This window comes from Ambystoma mexicanum, chromosome 3q (assembly GCF_040938575.1).
Source record: "Ambystoma mexicanum isolate Mex_15411 chromosome 3q, UKY_AmexF1_1, whole genome shotgun sequence".
Lineage (NCBI taxonomy): Eukaryota > Metazoa > Chordata > Amphibia > Caudata > Ambystomatidae > Ambystoma > Ambystoma mexicanum.
This window is the reverse complement of record NC_090926.1, coordinates 66,348,328-66,361,278: the sequence shown is the minus strand read 5'-3', so window position 1 is coordinate 66,361,278 and position 12,951 is coordinate 66,348,328. Positions and strand designations below refer to the sequence as shown.

General features: G+C 45.1%; 1 protein-coding gene across 1 annotated transcript in view; it reads left to right on the top strand.

The window, feature by feature from the left end:
- The window catches only part of LOC138582129 (zinc finger protein 773-like), a 167,083-nt gene that overhangs the window by 20,136 nt on the left and 133,996 nt on the right, over nucleotides 1–12,951 (top strand). Inside the window, exon 2 of the mRNA XM_069653134.1 lies at nucleotides 2,081–2,207. Within this exon, the coding sequence (XP_069509235.1) occupies nucleotides 2,081–2,207 (127 nt within the window). The remainder of the gene's footprint in view (nucleotides 1–2,080; nucleotides 2,208–12,951) is intronic.

Sequence of the window (12,951 nt, the reverse complement as noted above, 5' to 3'; positions counted from 1 at the left end):
TAATCCTTTATTGTTCGGCAATGTTAAAACCTTTTTTTGCTGGACTCACTATAAGTGAGATCAACAATAACAGTAATCAGTGGCGAAGTATGGACAACTGAGGTTTGTGTATAACATCCCGGTACTCAGCAACCCTGTTTGGCGAAGATAGGCACCTGCACTATACGCACTTTGCCACCTGCACTATCCACACTTCTGCTCTTTAACACATACATAATGTTAATAAAGAGAGCACTATAGTACTTATAAGGCTTCCGACTTTGGATATTATTCTTGTTTATCCGAGACATTGACACGACATGTAAATAGGCAGAAAAGCGTACTGTTTTAGATGCAGGGTCCTTATCGTGCGCTAGCACCGCAGCCCCATGTTAAAGGATCTGAGTGCCCTGCTTCACAGATGATGTCTGCCACCTGGTGATATATGATCCAGGTAGGTACCCTAATGTCCTTATGCACTGTTTGTCAAATAGTGTTGGTGGCGACTTTGAGGACATTTTATCTTTTTATCCTCTGGATCCAGCATAGAAGCATTTTTCACCATTGCCATGAATGGTTCCAGGTTTGACTACCTGAACCAACCTGTTTTACCTCACCACCCCTGACTCAGCCCTTTGTAGGATACGTCCTAAAGCTGTGAACCTTGGAAGTGAAAACTTGTCCGTGTCTTGCAACTGTCTTTTGTGTTTGGCATGGCGCAGGTGAGGAGTGGTTGTAGGAGGTTTCTTATGTGATCAGAAGAACCACTACTGAGAGGCGCCTTATGAATCAGTACGGTTCAACCACAAATTCATCCTCCAATACAGCGGGTCTGGCATATATACTCTTGAGGAGAGGCTTCTCCATGGGGCCTGCCTCCAACTCTTGATTGCCCAGGAGAGGCGAAACCAGATGTTGGAGATGACGATAATGGCCTAATAATCTTTGTGGTGTGAGGGTAAACATCTTTCAGTGCTTTTTGGACAAAGCCGAAGATGCAGTTCCTCTGTTAAATATTTTTTTGACACTGCAGAAATACAGAAGTGAATCTAGTGTTTATTCAACAAAGATGCATTCGGTGTCTCCTTTTGATGTGATCTCCTGGCAGGGGGAGAAGAAGGAGAAAAGTAGGAATCCTGTAATAAGTGGAGCCTCTGTGTGATGCATGGGGCTTTTGCCTGTTCCATGTAGGGCCATATGGGTGTCCATTACCCTGTTCTCAATGCAATGATGGAAGTCCCCCTTTCTTCTAGCTTTGGGCCTCCTTGTACTTTTCACTGTCCCTCAACCCAGCATGTTCTGAGACTGCCTCCTCGGTTAGGGTCCATCCGACAAACTGCAGACAGTGCCTGCAGTATCCTCGCTGATGCAAACAACTCATGTGTCTTAGACTTGTTTGTGTGGAGATCTGCTGCTGTCCACAGTTTCGACTCCAAAGACAAGGCGGTGTGAAGGGAGGAAGGAGAACGAGTAACTGTTACTTTGTTTTGATGGACAGCCTTGCTACACCTTTCCATCTGAGCCAGCATGTGCTGATCCTGCTACAGTCCAAGAGCACTCTCATTAGGAAGCTCAATTCCTGGCAGCATAGACACCTGACACTCAGCTTTACTGAATCCAGGTGAGGCCCTGCATCTCCTCAACTCTAGGCATGAGCCAGGGAAGCTATTCCACAGGGAGTAGGCAGATCTATGTCCAGTTCATTAATGGGGAAGGGGACTTAAAGTAAGGTTTTACACCCTTTGTAGTCTGTACCTTTAGGAATTCATGTGCCTGTCTGCAGGGTGTGGATGCAATGAAGAAAGGCCAGTGGCCAGGAAAAGGGATAAAGAGGTAAGCAGCTAGTTACACAATAAATATATTTAAAGGTAGGCTTTGGTCGATGGCAACAACCACAGGGCAGAAAAGGATCTGGTGTAGTTTTTAGCAGGAGAAAAAGTACTACAAATACTTAATGTCAATGCCTCAGTATCTTTGACGGGTACCGAGAGAGAGGAGTAGCAAAGAGAACAGCGCTTTATTTTATGTTGTTGATTCCTCGTGCTCTGAACTATTTCCTTGTGTGACTTTGCTGAGTACCTTGTTCCATTTGCTGTCCCAGGCACTGGTTACCTTCCACGATGTTGCCGCCTGCTTCTCCGAGAAGGAATGGAAGCTTCTACATGAATGGCAGAAGGAACTCTACGAGAACGTGATGAAGGAAATCCACCAGGTCTTGATCTCACTCGGTACGATTATGCTGTGCATATATGAGATGTTATAAACTGTATGAAGTGCAGTGTATAGCCAGTCACTGATTTTCAAAATAATCGTTTGCTTTAACTCCTTTGTTTTATGCTGAGGAATCTGAAAAGGAAACCCTGATGAATTTGAACATTGTCTAGATCATGCGTTTTGACACTACTGGAGTGCTTGCAGCAGAGTGTACTCCCTGAGTGCCTGGCTCCTTAATGAGAGAATGTGTTCCTTGCAGTGTCTCAGCACAATGCCTGTTGGGCTCATTGCATTCCCTGTTTGGTGGATCTGACCAGAGTTGAAGATTCTGCAGGATCAGAATCTGTTTGGAGTTTATGTGGCTGTAACCTCCTAAGAAATCATCTTTGAGCACTCTTGGTCATTGATGTTTACAAGGGAAGATGTTCAAAGGATCTAGTATCATGTGACATCAAGCTGCGCTGCTGAAGCAGATGTTGCAGTTGGGATCTCCTTGTGTCCCCCCAGCATAGGGCCCCTGCATTGGTGTTGTTTTGAATAACTCGGCCACACCGCCGGCGGCATGCATCTTGTTTCCATTCCTGTCCTCTCCAGGAGCTGTTTCCACCAATGTGCGCTGTAGCGTGGCTCGGGGTGTGCCGGGCATGGATTAAGGTTTGAGGAGTGTGGCTATGGCATGTGCGTGTGTGATTGAGCATAGCTGAGGTTGCGCAGCATGACTGTGGTTCAAAGTGAAGGTCAGATCTACCCTTTCATTCCTATTTATATTGTGTGCTCCTTATTATGGAATTCGGAAAATTAATGTTCTCAGAGAGCGGTAATCTACCAGCAAAACTATCTTCATTTCGAACTATGGTGATCATTTCAACAGTGCTTAGATAAGTAACACTTTTTATTTGGAAGAAATGGTACCTTGGTCTGAACTGTGAACAATAGAGGAGCAAAGCACCCTCATTAGGGGAGGCAGGGATCCATGTCTGTCGGGCTGAAGCCATCCAGTATGAGGTGGTGATAGAAGAAGAGATTCTTGACATTTTGCGACCACTGTGAGATCACTCAGAGGGAATTGGGCTGTATTGTTCATAAAGGTGATGAATTGTGGTGCTAGAGTGCTATAGAGTGCTGTCAGGGTACTTTACTTCCTCACCACACCTGATACTGTGCCCCAACCTTGCGCAGGTGGTGCAATTGTTCCTTTTCGGGACTCTGGCGAGAACAAAGGAGTAGAATGCATCCTGTTCTGCATCACCCACCTTGGCTACGAACCCCATGTTCTATAGGCACTGTTGGGAAAGATTTTCCTCTTTGCGACTTTCCTTTCATTGGCTTCAGTGGAACCCCAAACTATGACTTGAACCCTGTCCTGGAGGTAAGTAACGTCATTTGCATTTACTTGCTCAACTCGCTATTTTGGGGGAACTGGGCAGCCAGATGGTTACAGAGGTACAGAGGAACCCTCTCAACTGTGCTAGATTCCTGTGTTGTATAAGGTAGCACACATGACCTCATAGTGAAGTGTTGCAGGGTACTATGCATGCCTTTTCCTTTTTCCCCCATTAACATTTTTGTTACCTTTTTGATGTGTCCAGAACAGGCTGGTGGCAACAGACTAAGTTCTGTTTTTTTCATCGCACTCGCATGCACTTTTGTTTCTAACAGCATAATGACATTTCAAATAATATATGCTCAAAATTGATGGTTTTTGCCCTGTCATTTGGCCATCTATCTTATTCTTTGGCCTTCTTCCTGCTTCTCTGGTCATTAAATGCTATATAAGGCATGTGGTTTTGCGGGTCCCAGTTTGGAGTTCCATGGCAAAGTGGAAGAGTGTGCGTCCTTGCTGGATATAACGGAGGGGACTGGCTTGTACCACTCCACATACCAGTCAGGGGATGCCAGTTGCTGGGCAGATGTGGGGCAATGGGCTATCAATGATTGGACAGCTCTTGCCACTATGAACGGTGGAGAGCATTACCATTGGTGGCCTCCGGGAGCCCCTCGTTCCAATTTGGGTAAAGGCAGGAGTCATGCAGCCATTCCCCAGATTGTCAACTGGAGCCAAGACAAAGAGAAACATGTGGAAGACTTGAAGACTGCCACTGAGGACCACCAGCATTGCCAAAGCCCAGTTCTGGTGAAGCCCTGCCTCTCTCGCATTGATCCAAGATGACCCAATTCGGTGTGTCTACCCTTAGGCTTGTGAGACATGCCAGTCCGGACCTCTGCACAAGAAGCCTGCTGCCAGAAGCTATCAGAATTGTCCTGGAACCATATTGTGGGTTTGCCCAGCTTTCCACAATGCCTTTCCAGAGCATCAGTCGCCATCCCGTAATTGCAGCTTGGGACCCTGAAGGTCTTTGACTTGTGGCCTAAGACCAACTTTGCTGCTGTAGCTGCTCCCCTCCATGAAGAGTAAATATTCCTGGAGCTGAGTCATTTTTGTTGCCTCTTGTCTCATCTGCTGCTCCGTGATCAGGCTGAAATTCACTGCTGCCCATTTCTGCCACATACTGTGGGTCTTCTGTCATCGTAGGACTTGCTGTGGCCTCTGTCCTAAGGTGTCTGGTCCAGCCTGCTGGAAGATCTTTGGAACGATTCCATTGGAGTTTGGAACCACCCTCTAGCCAGGACAAATCCTGAAGCCTAAACCATCCACTGCACCTGCATCCTCTGGACTCTCTGGAACTGGAACAATGGCAGAAGTGGGTGGACCCTAAGCACCCCAGGGGTGGTCTCTTAGAATATCAGAATTCAGGGTGCAAGCCTGGAATTCTGTCCAAGGGATAAGTGCTTTATATCTCAAACTGTGCTCACCTGTTGGCTTTGCCAATGTTTGTTCTGGGGGACATTTAAGGCTTCCTTCGCCAAACACTGTACTTACCTGGAACATTGACTCCATTGAGGCACTAGGCCTACTTGCCTGGTACGGAAGGACTGCTTAAGCTGGTAGGGCTTCAGACTCTTAAGGCAAGGTATAAAGTTTAGAATTGTATTGCATTTTCATTTATCTTTGCTGCTTTCTGTTGTACTTGATTCTTTTATTTTGAACTGCTTTACTCTTTTGAGTTTAATTTGTAGCTGATCTCACCAATTGGGTATTTATAGTGTCCTTTAGGATACCTTTGATTTACCTACTGTGACGAATAACATGATGTTGTCACTGCTCCCGAAGGGGAAGCCCCTTCCCATGAGGTCTGGGTGGCGAGGCCGTTACCTGACCTTCCCCCTGGGTGTGGTACTCAGCAGGTGGATCTCTTGGGAGAGGAAACCCCCTTTTTGACCAGGGATGACCACATTGGGAGAACGCGATACCCAACACCAAGAACATGTCCATGGTACTCCTTTCTAGACTTACCCTGCCTTTCCTTCGCCTCCTTCCTCTTCCAACCTACCCTCATACCCTATGTACTTTTCTAAGGCATGCCAATTAGAGTACTGAGATGAGGAGGAGGCGTTCATCAAAACTCACTTAGTACTGAGACGAGGATGGAATGCAGAGCAGTACCGAGTAACCATAGAAACCACTTTCAACAGTCTAGTTATTCACAAACAGTGATTGGAGGAAACAAGATAAAAACCAAAAAAGGACAAGTTGCCAGGTCCTCCCTGGAGGAACCGCGAGAGCCAGTACGAACCTGAAGTGCAAGAAGGTGCTGACCAGGATGCTGAGAGGAAGGAGAGAGAGTCCGGGGGCCGGTCCAGGACATCAGGACCATGCTGCCTGCAAGCAGACCAAGACTCCAGATGCCCTAGAGATCCGGGGACTACGATAGTGAAAAGAAGAAGACTGTGGAGCCGCTGCAGGGAAAAGGAAGCTCTGGAAAGATACTGGAGTGCCGTGAACGAGCCCAGCTGCCTCGATGGAGCCAGCACTCATGCAAGCCATACCACAAGGTACGTAGGTAGCAGCAAAGGCTCTGAAAACTCCAGGAGATGGTCGCAAAGCTGGGAAAGCAGGGTATGGGACCCTAACACAATGGGAGCAAAGCAAGGCTGTACATGGACTTGTACTAAGGTTTGGCAGGAGAGTAAACCAAGTCTACAGAAGGGAAAACTGAAGCCTAAAATTGTCGGCCTGGGACTCGCACCTAAATAGATTTAGTGGAAAGTTCACAGAGTACTTGGCAGGTTAGTGAACCAAGTCTGTAGCTTGGAAATTACATCCAAGTAGCTCTTCTTTTTTACAGTACTGTGAGAGGGAACGAAGTCTGTACCCAAGGGTCAAGGACCCACTATAGCATGGAAAGGACATCCAGGATGTTCTTCAGCACAGTACCAGGGTCTGAGACCTCAAGGAACTAACCACATTTCTTACAAAGACAAGAACTGCCTTTTGTCCAGGGGAAGGAAGTAACTTCTCTGGACCAAGAAGACATTTCCTTTTGATTTAGTTAGCTTAGTGTGCAAGGGACAGAGTTAGGATTTTGACACTGGACATTGGGACCTTTGCTTTGGACATTCTGACACTAGTTATTTCAGTTGAGGCAGGGAAACCTAATTCGACAGTTAACATCTTTCTTATATATAAACCCCCACACAGCATGCCAGATTTTCTGCTGAATCTAAGTGATTTGAAATCACCCAGCCTTTAACCCAAAGCAAGAATTATTATTTGTGAAGATTTAACCTTGGTTTTGCGGATGAGTCCCATACGCAGTCCACACTAGTTAAAACCACGCTGCTCAACCTAGGGTACTGTCAGCACATTAAATCGCCTACCCATAATAAAGGTAGGATTTTAGACTGGGTACCTACTCAGAATATTACCTTAGAGGATATAGGAAGCAACCCCTGTCCTTAGTCCGACCGCTATCTTCTGGAAGGGAGCATGCCAATACCCATCCATTTAAAAATGTCATAAATCACCCAAGTATCTTATGAAAAAGGATACAGGTATAACCATAAAGGATACACTTGGTAGGGCTCTTCCGGATCCTTGATGAGGTAAACGGCTTGACCGTAGTGAAGTCAAAAATAGACCTTCAAAATGATACAACTCTCTGACTAATAAAACAGGCAGAGAGAGGGATCACTGGAAAGGGCGTGGGAGAATCATTGGAAGTCAGCCTAGGATACAATAAAGTATAATGAGGAAGTGTCCCAACATTAACTATCACTAATAGCATAGCAAGAGCAACTAGGACAACACTAACCTGTAGATTCGGATAACTGGGGCTCCGCCAACAAGTCTCTGTAGTAATTCAAGTAAGGAAACAACGACAAAAGGAGGGAAGGTTAATAAGGGAAAATGTATCCCAAACAGCACGAGGCTCACGCTAGATACCGGGTTGGTGCACCACAGGATAGCGTCCAAAGTACTGTGCACAATCACCTTCTAATAACAGTTGTCGGCAGTACTTCCTTTCCCACGTAGAACAGAAATAAGGAGTAGAAATTCACCTGTTATCTCCTCACAGGTGCCAGAGTTTAAATCAAAAGCGTAGCACAACTTGCGTGTGGAATTACACGTGCAATGGTACACACAGCCAGGAACAGCACGTTAGAAATTCAGGAACCCGTGTGTGTTTTTACACGCGACAAAGTTAGACGCAGCCAAGAAAGCCGCACATTCAGAGTTCAGGAACTCGTTGTTTTTACACGCAACAAACGTACACACAGCCAAGAAAGCCGCACGTTCAGTGTTCAGGAACCCGCGTGTGTTTTTACACGTGACCAAAGTACACGCAGCCAGGAAAGCCGTACGTTCAGAGTTCAGGGACCCGCGTGTAAGCCGCACGTTCAGTGTTCGGGAACCCGCTTGTGTTTTTACACGCGATGAAATTACACGCAGCCAGGAAAGCCGCGCTTTAAGAGTTCAGGAAACCGCGTGAGGTTTTACACGCGACCAGAGTACATGCAGACGGGACTGCCAAACTTGCGGGTGCAGGAAAACTGTATGTTGGTCTTCTAGTAGACGGCTGCTGACAGTAGCGTGTAGTGAGATGTACCCGAACAACAGGGTTTTGCGTGGGGAAGCAACACGCACAAGGAAAGCCAAAGAAGTTGCTGAAGAGATGCGAGGACGCAGATCAAAGCTTCAGCTACGGAACACCATGTTGGTTCAATCAGAAGCACCAAGCGACGTTTCCACGCTGCTTATGAACGTAATGCTGTAACGCACGTGACAATCCCTAATCGCGTGAATTCAACGACGTGAATAATGCAAACGTCGTTTTCCAGGCAAGATATCAAACAACGTCCATTTAGAATAGAAAGTCTTAGCAGTTCTATGGGCATAACCAGTTCTGTGTGAAGACAGTGTTCCAGGAACCGAGGTAAGTTGCCTGCTATGCATGACAAAAAAGCAGATCAGAAAAGTGCTGGGTTTCATATAGAAACCTTCGCAAGCGGACATCTTCTGCTATAGCCCCATGTATTTCATCAACTATTGATGACCTGCCAAACCTGAATACAGAGGATGAGTTGGCAGCAGCAGATCTCAATACACTTGAGAAGGTTGTTAACAGTGTAGTCACGGTGAAATCACATCTGTTGAAAATTCAGCCTAGTAAAAAGTGGTATTCAGCTGATGTTTACATCTTAAAACAAATAACATGAAAGCTCTGAAGCAATGGGGAAAAACCCACTCCACTGAAGATAATATCATCTACTATGAGCTCGCTGCTGTCTACGGGCTTGTGTGCACTATATAAATGAAAATAAATAAATACTCTGTGGCAGTCAAGGCACATACAAAAGCTATATCTGATGGAAAAAAAGTGTTTTTATGACCAAAGAATTGCCGGAGCAACCTCCAATTCTAGGGAGCTTTTAAGAATCCATAAAGAATTGGAGGACCCATGTCCCATTCCCTCGCAGGTGACCAAAGATTTGAAATGGTGTATGTCCATCCAAAACGCCATGACAAATAAGTTAAAGAACATTCAAATAGACATTGCTGTGAAAGGTGATGCGGGTGATAGAGCTCTAGTTGACACTGTATTCCCAAGTACTGATGCAAAATGTCCCAAATTGGAGTTCCAGGCAATAAGCAGATGTTCTGAGGAAATGTAAGCCCACGAACTGCAAGGGGGACCTTTGTCCTGCCCTTCTGGTTAAGCAATGTGCTCCGCAGCTTGTGCCCTTGATTACCAAATTCGTGAATGCGTCTTTCAGGGAAAATGCTGTGTCCGTGAACATCAAACAGGATTGGACCTATCCATTGATCAGAATATCCTCCTTGGATGCTAACGTGCCAGGTAATTACCAGCCGATTACTAATGTCCTCTACTTGTAACAAATATTAGACAACGTGGCTCAGCTACAAATGAGTTCCTTCGTTGTCATGACATTTTTGGACAGAAACAATCTGGGTTTCGACTTGCACACAGCACAGAGTCGACCCTTCTTGACTTAAAATCCAACATACTTAATATCATTGAAAAGGGGAATACAGCAATGCTTGTGCTACCAAATCTGTCTGCAGCATTGGATTTAGTGCATCACTCCATACTAGTGGACATACTATGTTCTACAGTACATTTCTCTGTATCAGTACAGGCTGGTTAAAATCATTTCCATCAGAGCGTAAGGCCAGAGTCTTCTCTAAGGAGGCTATGGCAGAGGAGTTCTCAGTAACTTGTGGTGTCCCGCAGGGCTCATGTGTATCACCTACATTATTCAACATCGTCATGTTCCCATTATTCAATCAACTGGATGCAGCTGGCATAATTTATGCCAACACCGAAGATGGCAAATACTGCCTTGTTCCTCTTTCCTGGGATTATAGCACCAACTCCACTACCCTGAACTCAATCTATAGACTGATCCAAACTTGGATGCGAGCTAATAAGCTTGCACTTAATGATTCCAAAACATGGTTATTGGTACCACACTACAATTACGGAAGCCCAAAATATCAGCACTTCAATATTGCAGGCTCTACCATCAAAACCCAATCCAAAGTCAAGACTCTAGGAGTCGCCCTGGATCAAGAGCTTTCCACGAAAGCCCACGTTAATGGCCTGGTCTCCAGTACTTCATACCATCTGAAACTGCTGGGCCAGCTCCACCCCTTTTTGAATACCATCAACTGTGCTACCATCGCACAACACATCATAGGAGCAAAACTGGACTATTGTGCCAGTCTCTTGCTGGGCATTGCTAAGGGTGAGCTCATCTGTCTGCAGGTCATTTGGAACAATGCTGTTCGCATTGTGGAAGTACTGCACAGAACTGATCATGTATCCGCAGATAGGAAAGCTTTGCACTGGCTTCCTATGAGAAGGATCTTCTTTCGTGTACATTGTATCACGCCCAAATGCCTTTATGGCAGGGGCCTAGGTACCTCATAAATTGCATCTCATGTCTACCAGCTCGAAGAACCTTACAATCTAATAATGCCTCCCTTTTGGTAACCCCACGGACCAGACTCTGCTGCGTGGCTCAGGGATATTTCCCACGTGCGGCTCCCAAAATTTGGAATGCTCTGCCGCCCGACTAGAGTTCTTGTACATCATTATCTGTCTTCAAACAAGGACTGAAAACCACCCTGTTCTACTAAGCACCTGTTCTATTTGATTACCAGATCCCTGATGTAACAGACGTTTTGTTGATTATTGTGTCTTGTCTTGTTTAAGTGCCTCTATGCCTCAAGGCCATTGATTTACACTATATAAATAAAAAAAAGCAACACAGAAGTACAAAAATTACAAATAATTAACGAATGTAGTAGGCCTTGAACTCTAAGTAGTGTAAGGGTGCAGAGGTAAGACTGACATGCAGGGGTCATAGTGTTTGCTATAAACTTTTATTCAAGGGTAAAAATTTGAAGAAAACTGTATCTCGCCGTAACTCTAAGAGGGGAATTTCCTGCCTCAACTGAAATAACTAGTGTCAGAATGTCCAAAACAAAGGTCCCAATGTCCAGTGTCAAAATACTAACTCTGTCCCTTGCACACTAAGCTAACTAAATTAAAAGGAGATGTCTTCTTGGTCCAGAGGAATTACTTCCTTCCTCTGGACAAAAGGCAGTTCTTGTCTTGGTAAGAAATGTGGTTCCATCTTTGCCCAAATGACTGCACAGTCTACTACAATGATATTCTTTATCTTCCGGATCTGAAGGGACGTGTCATAAATCAAGGCAACTCCATTGCCTTTACCGTTCCAGCTGTCAGCTCTTAATATGTTGAACCCTACAGGCACTGTGAGTGAGAGTGCACGGGTCCTCCGACATCATGTAACCATGATTCAATAATAGCGCACAAATCAATTTTGTATTTGGTAGTATGGTCCAATACCTTAGTAGAATGTCTGATGAGGACCATGTGTTGAGTAACATGCATTTTATTTTTCTGTTATGCCCCAATACAAGAGATCTTTCCTCTAATGGGGGACTTGCAAAAACAGTTGTGTGTGTGATAGAGATAAGGGTGGCTGCCCTGTGACTAGAAATGATCAAGGCTTTCATAGCACAAGCCCCATCCTGACCAGTTGCCATATTACTCAGCATTGCGGCATGTCTAACGTACTAACATAATCAGACAGTGCCTGTAAAGGAGACAACATTGTTTCTCAGTCAGACACATCCAGAGCTGCATTTGTGCCCCCAGGCAGTTCTTCTGCATTATCACACACTCTGGAGTGACTAAAAGTAAACGGGATGCCGGGGTATACAGGTATGGGCAAGGAGGGAACGTTATTTTCAACCACCTGTTACACGATATGCTAATAGGTGTAGAGAGTTCATTATTGTGTAGGGTTACTTGGCACGTTGGCATAAGACCCATTGCTAGGTATTTCTAAAGGATATCTGGTGGTCTACAACTCTGTCCTAGAGGAGCAGATGCAGGCACATCTAGCGCCTTGTCATAACTTGACTACTCTGTGTTGTTAACTGTACTATTGCAACATCCCTACATTTCCAGAAGTCTGCCTTACTGCGCAGTCCACACTACCTTGATAGAATTTGAAACTGTCAATTACACTCTTCAGCAACTAGGGTGGCCTCACAGAACCCCTCTCAGAACCCTCCCACGGGGCTGGCTCAGAAAAGCCATCTCAACCAACACTAGCGCAGGAAGGTCCGTAGACAATCAAATGGTGATCATGGCCTTCCAAATATTACCATTAATGGCACTTGTTTATAGAAAGGATATGTGGGCAGGCCCAATGCAAGGCATGGACCACCTGTGCATCAGCACATGGCCCTGCGCTCATGTGGGCCTTGGAGCTGCTGCCAGCTAGATCAGGGCCAGAACTGTGGTAACAGGAATCTAGGATCAAGAGTCTGCTCACCCAGCAGTCCGGGGCTATATGGTTTCACATTACCTTCTATATTGGTTTTTGTTTTCTTCTATTCTGGATGCTGAAAATAAAGCTACTATCATACTCTTGGTGCTTACATTTCTACATACATATGTCAAGCTTTATAATTATGTGGTGTGCACCTTTCTAGTAATTTCTTTAAAATTGGGTTTTATTTTAGCCCTTAGGAGCCAAACCTTAAAACCTATTTGAACCTACTAGGCCTGAGAGATATGTGGCCAAGTGGCTAAATTGCAGACTGAGTGCAAATCCCAGCTTCACCACTTATAGTGCAAGATCCTATTAAAATAGTTTTCATTCGCTGTGCCTCATCTCCCATAAATGGGAGTCCATAAAAGCAACTCAGTCCAGAATGTATCCAATTAATAAAAAACAATTGTTTTTGTTTAATATACTATATCATAGTCCATGTATACATAACAATAATGTACTTTTGCACATTTTAATTAAACTTGTATACAACGATGGGCAATACCCATAGGGTATCGGACC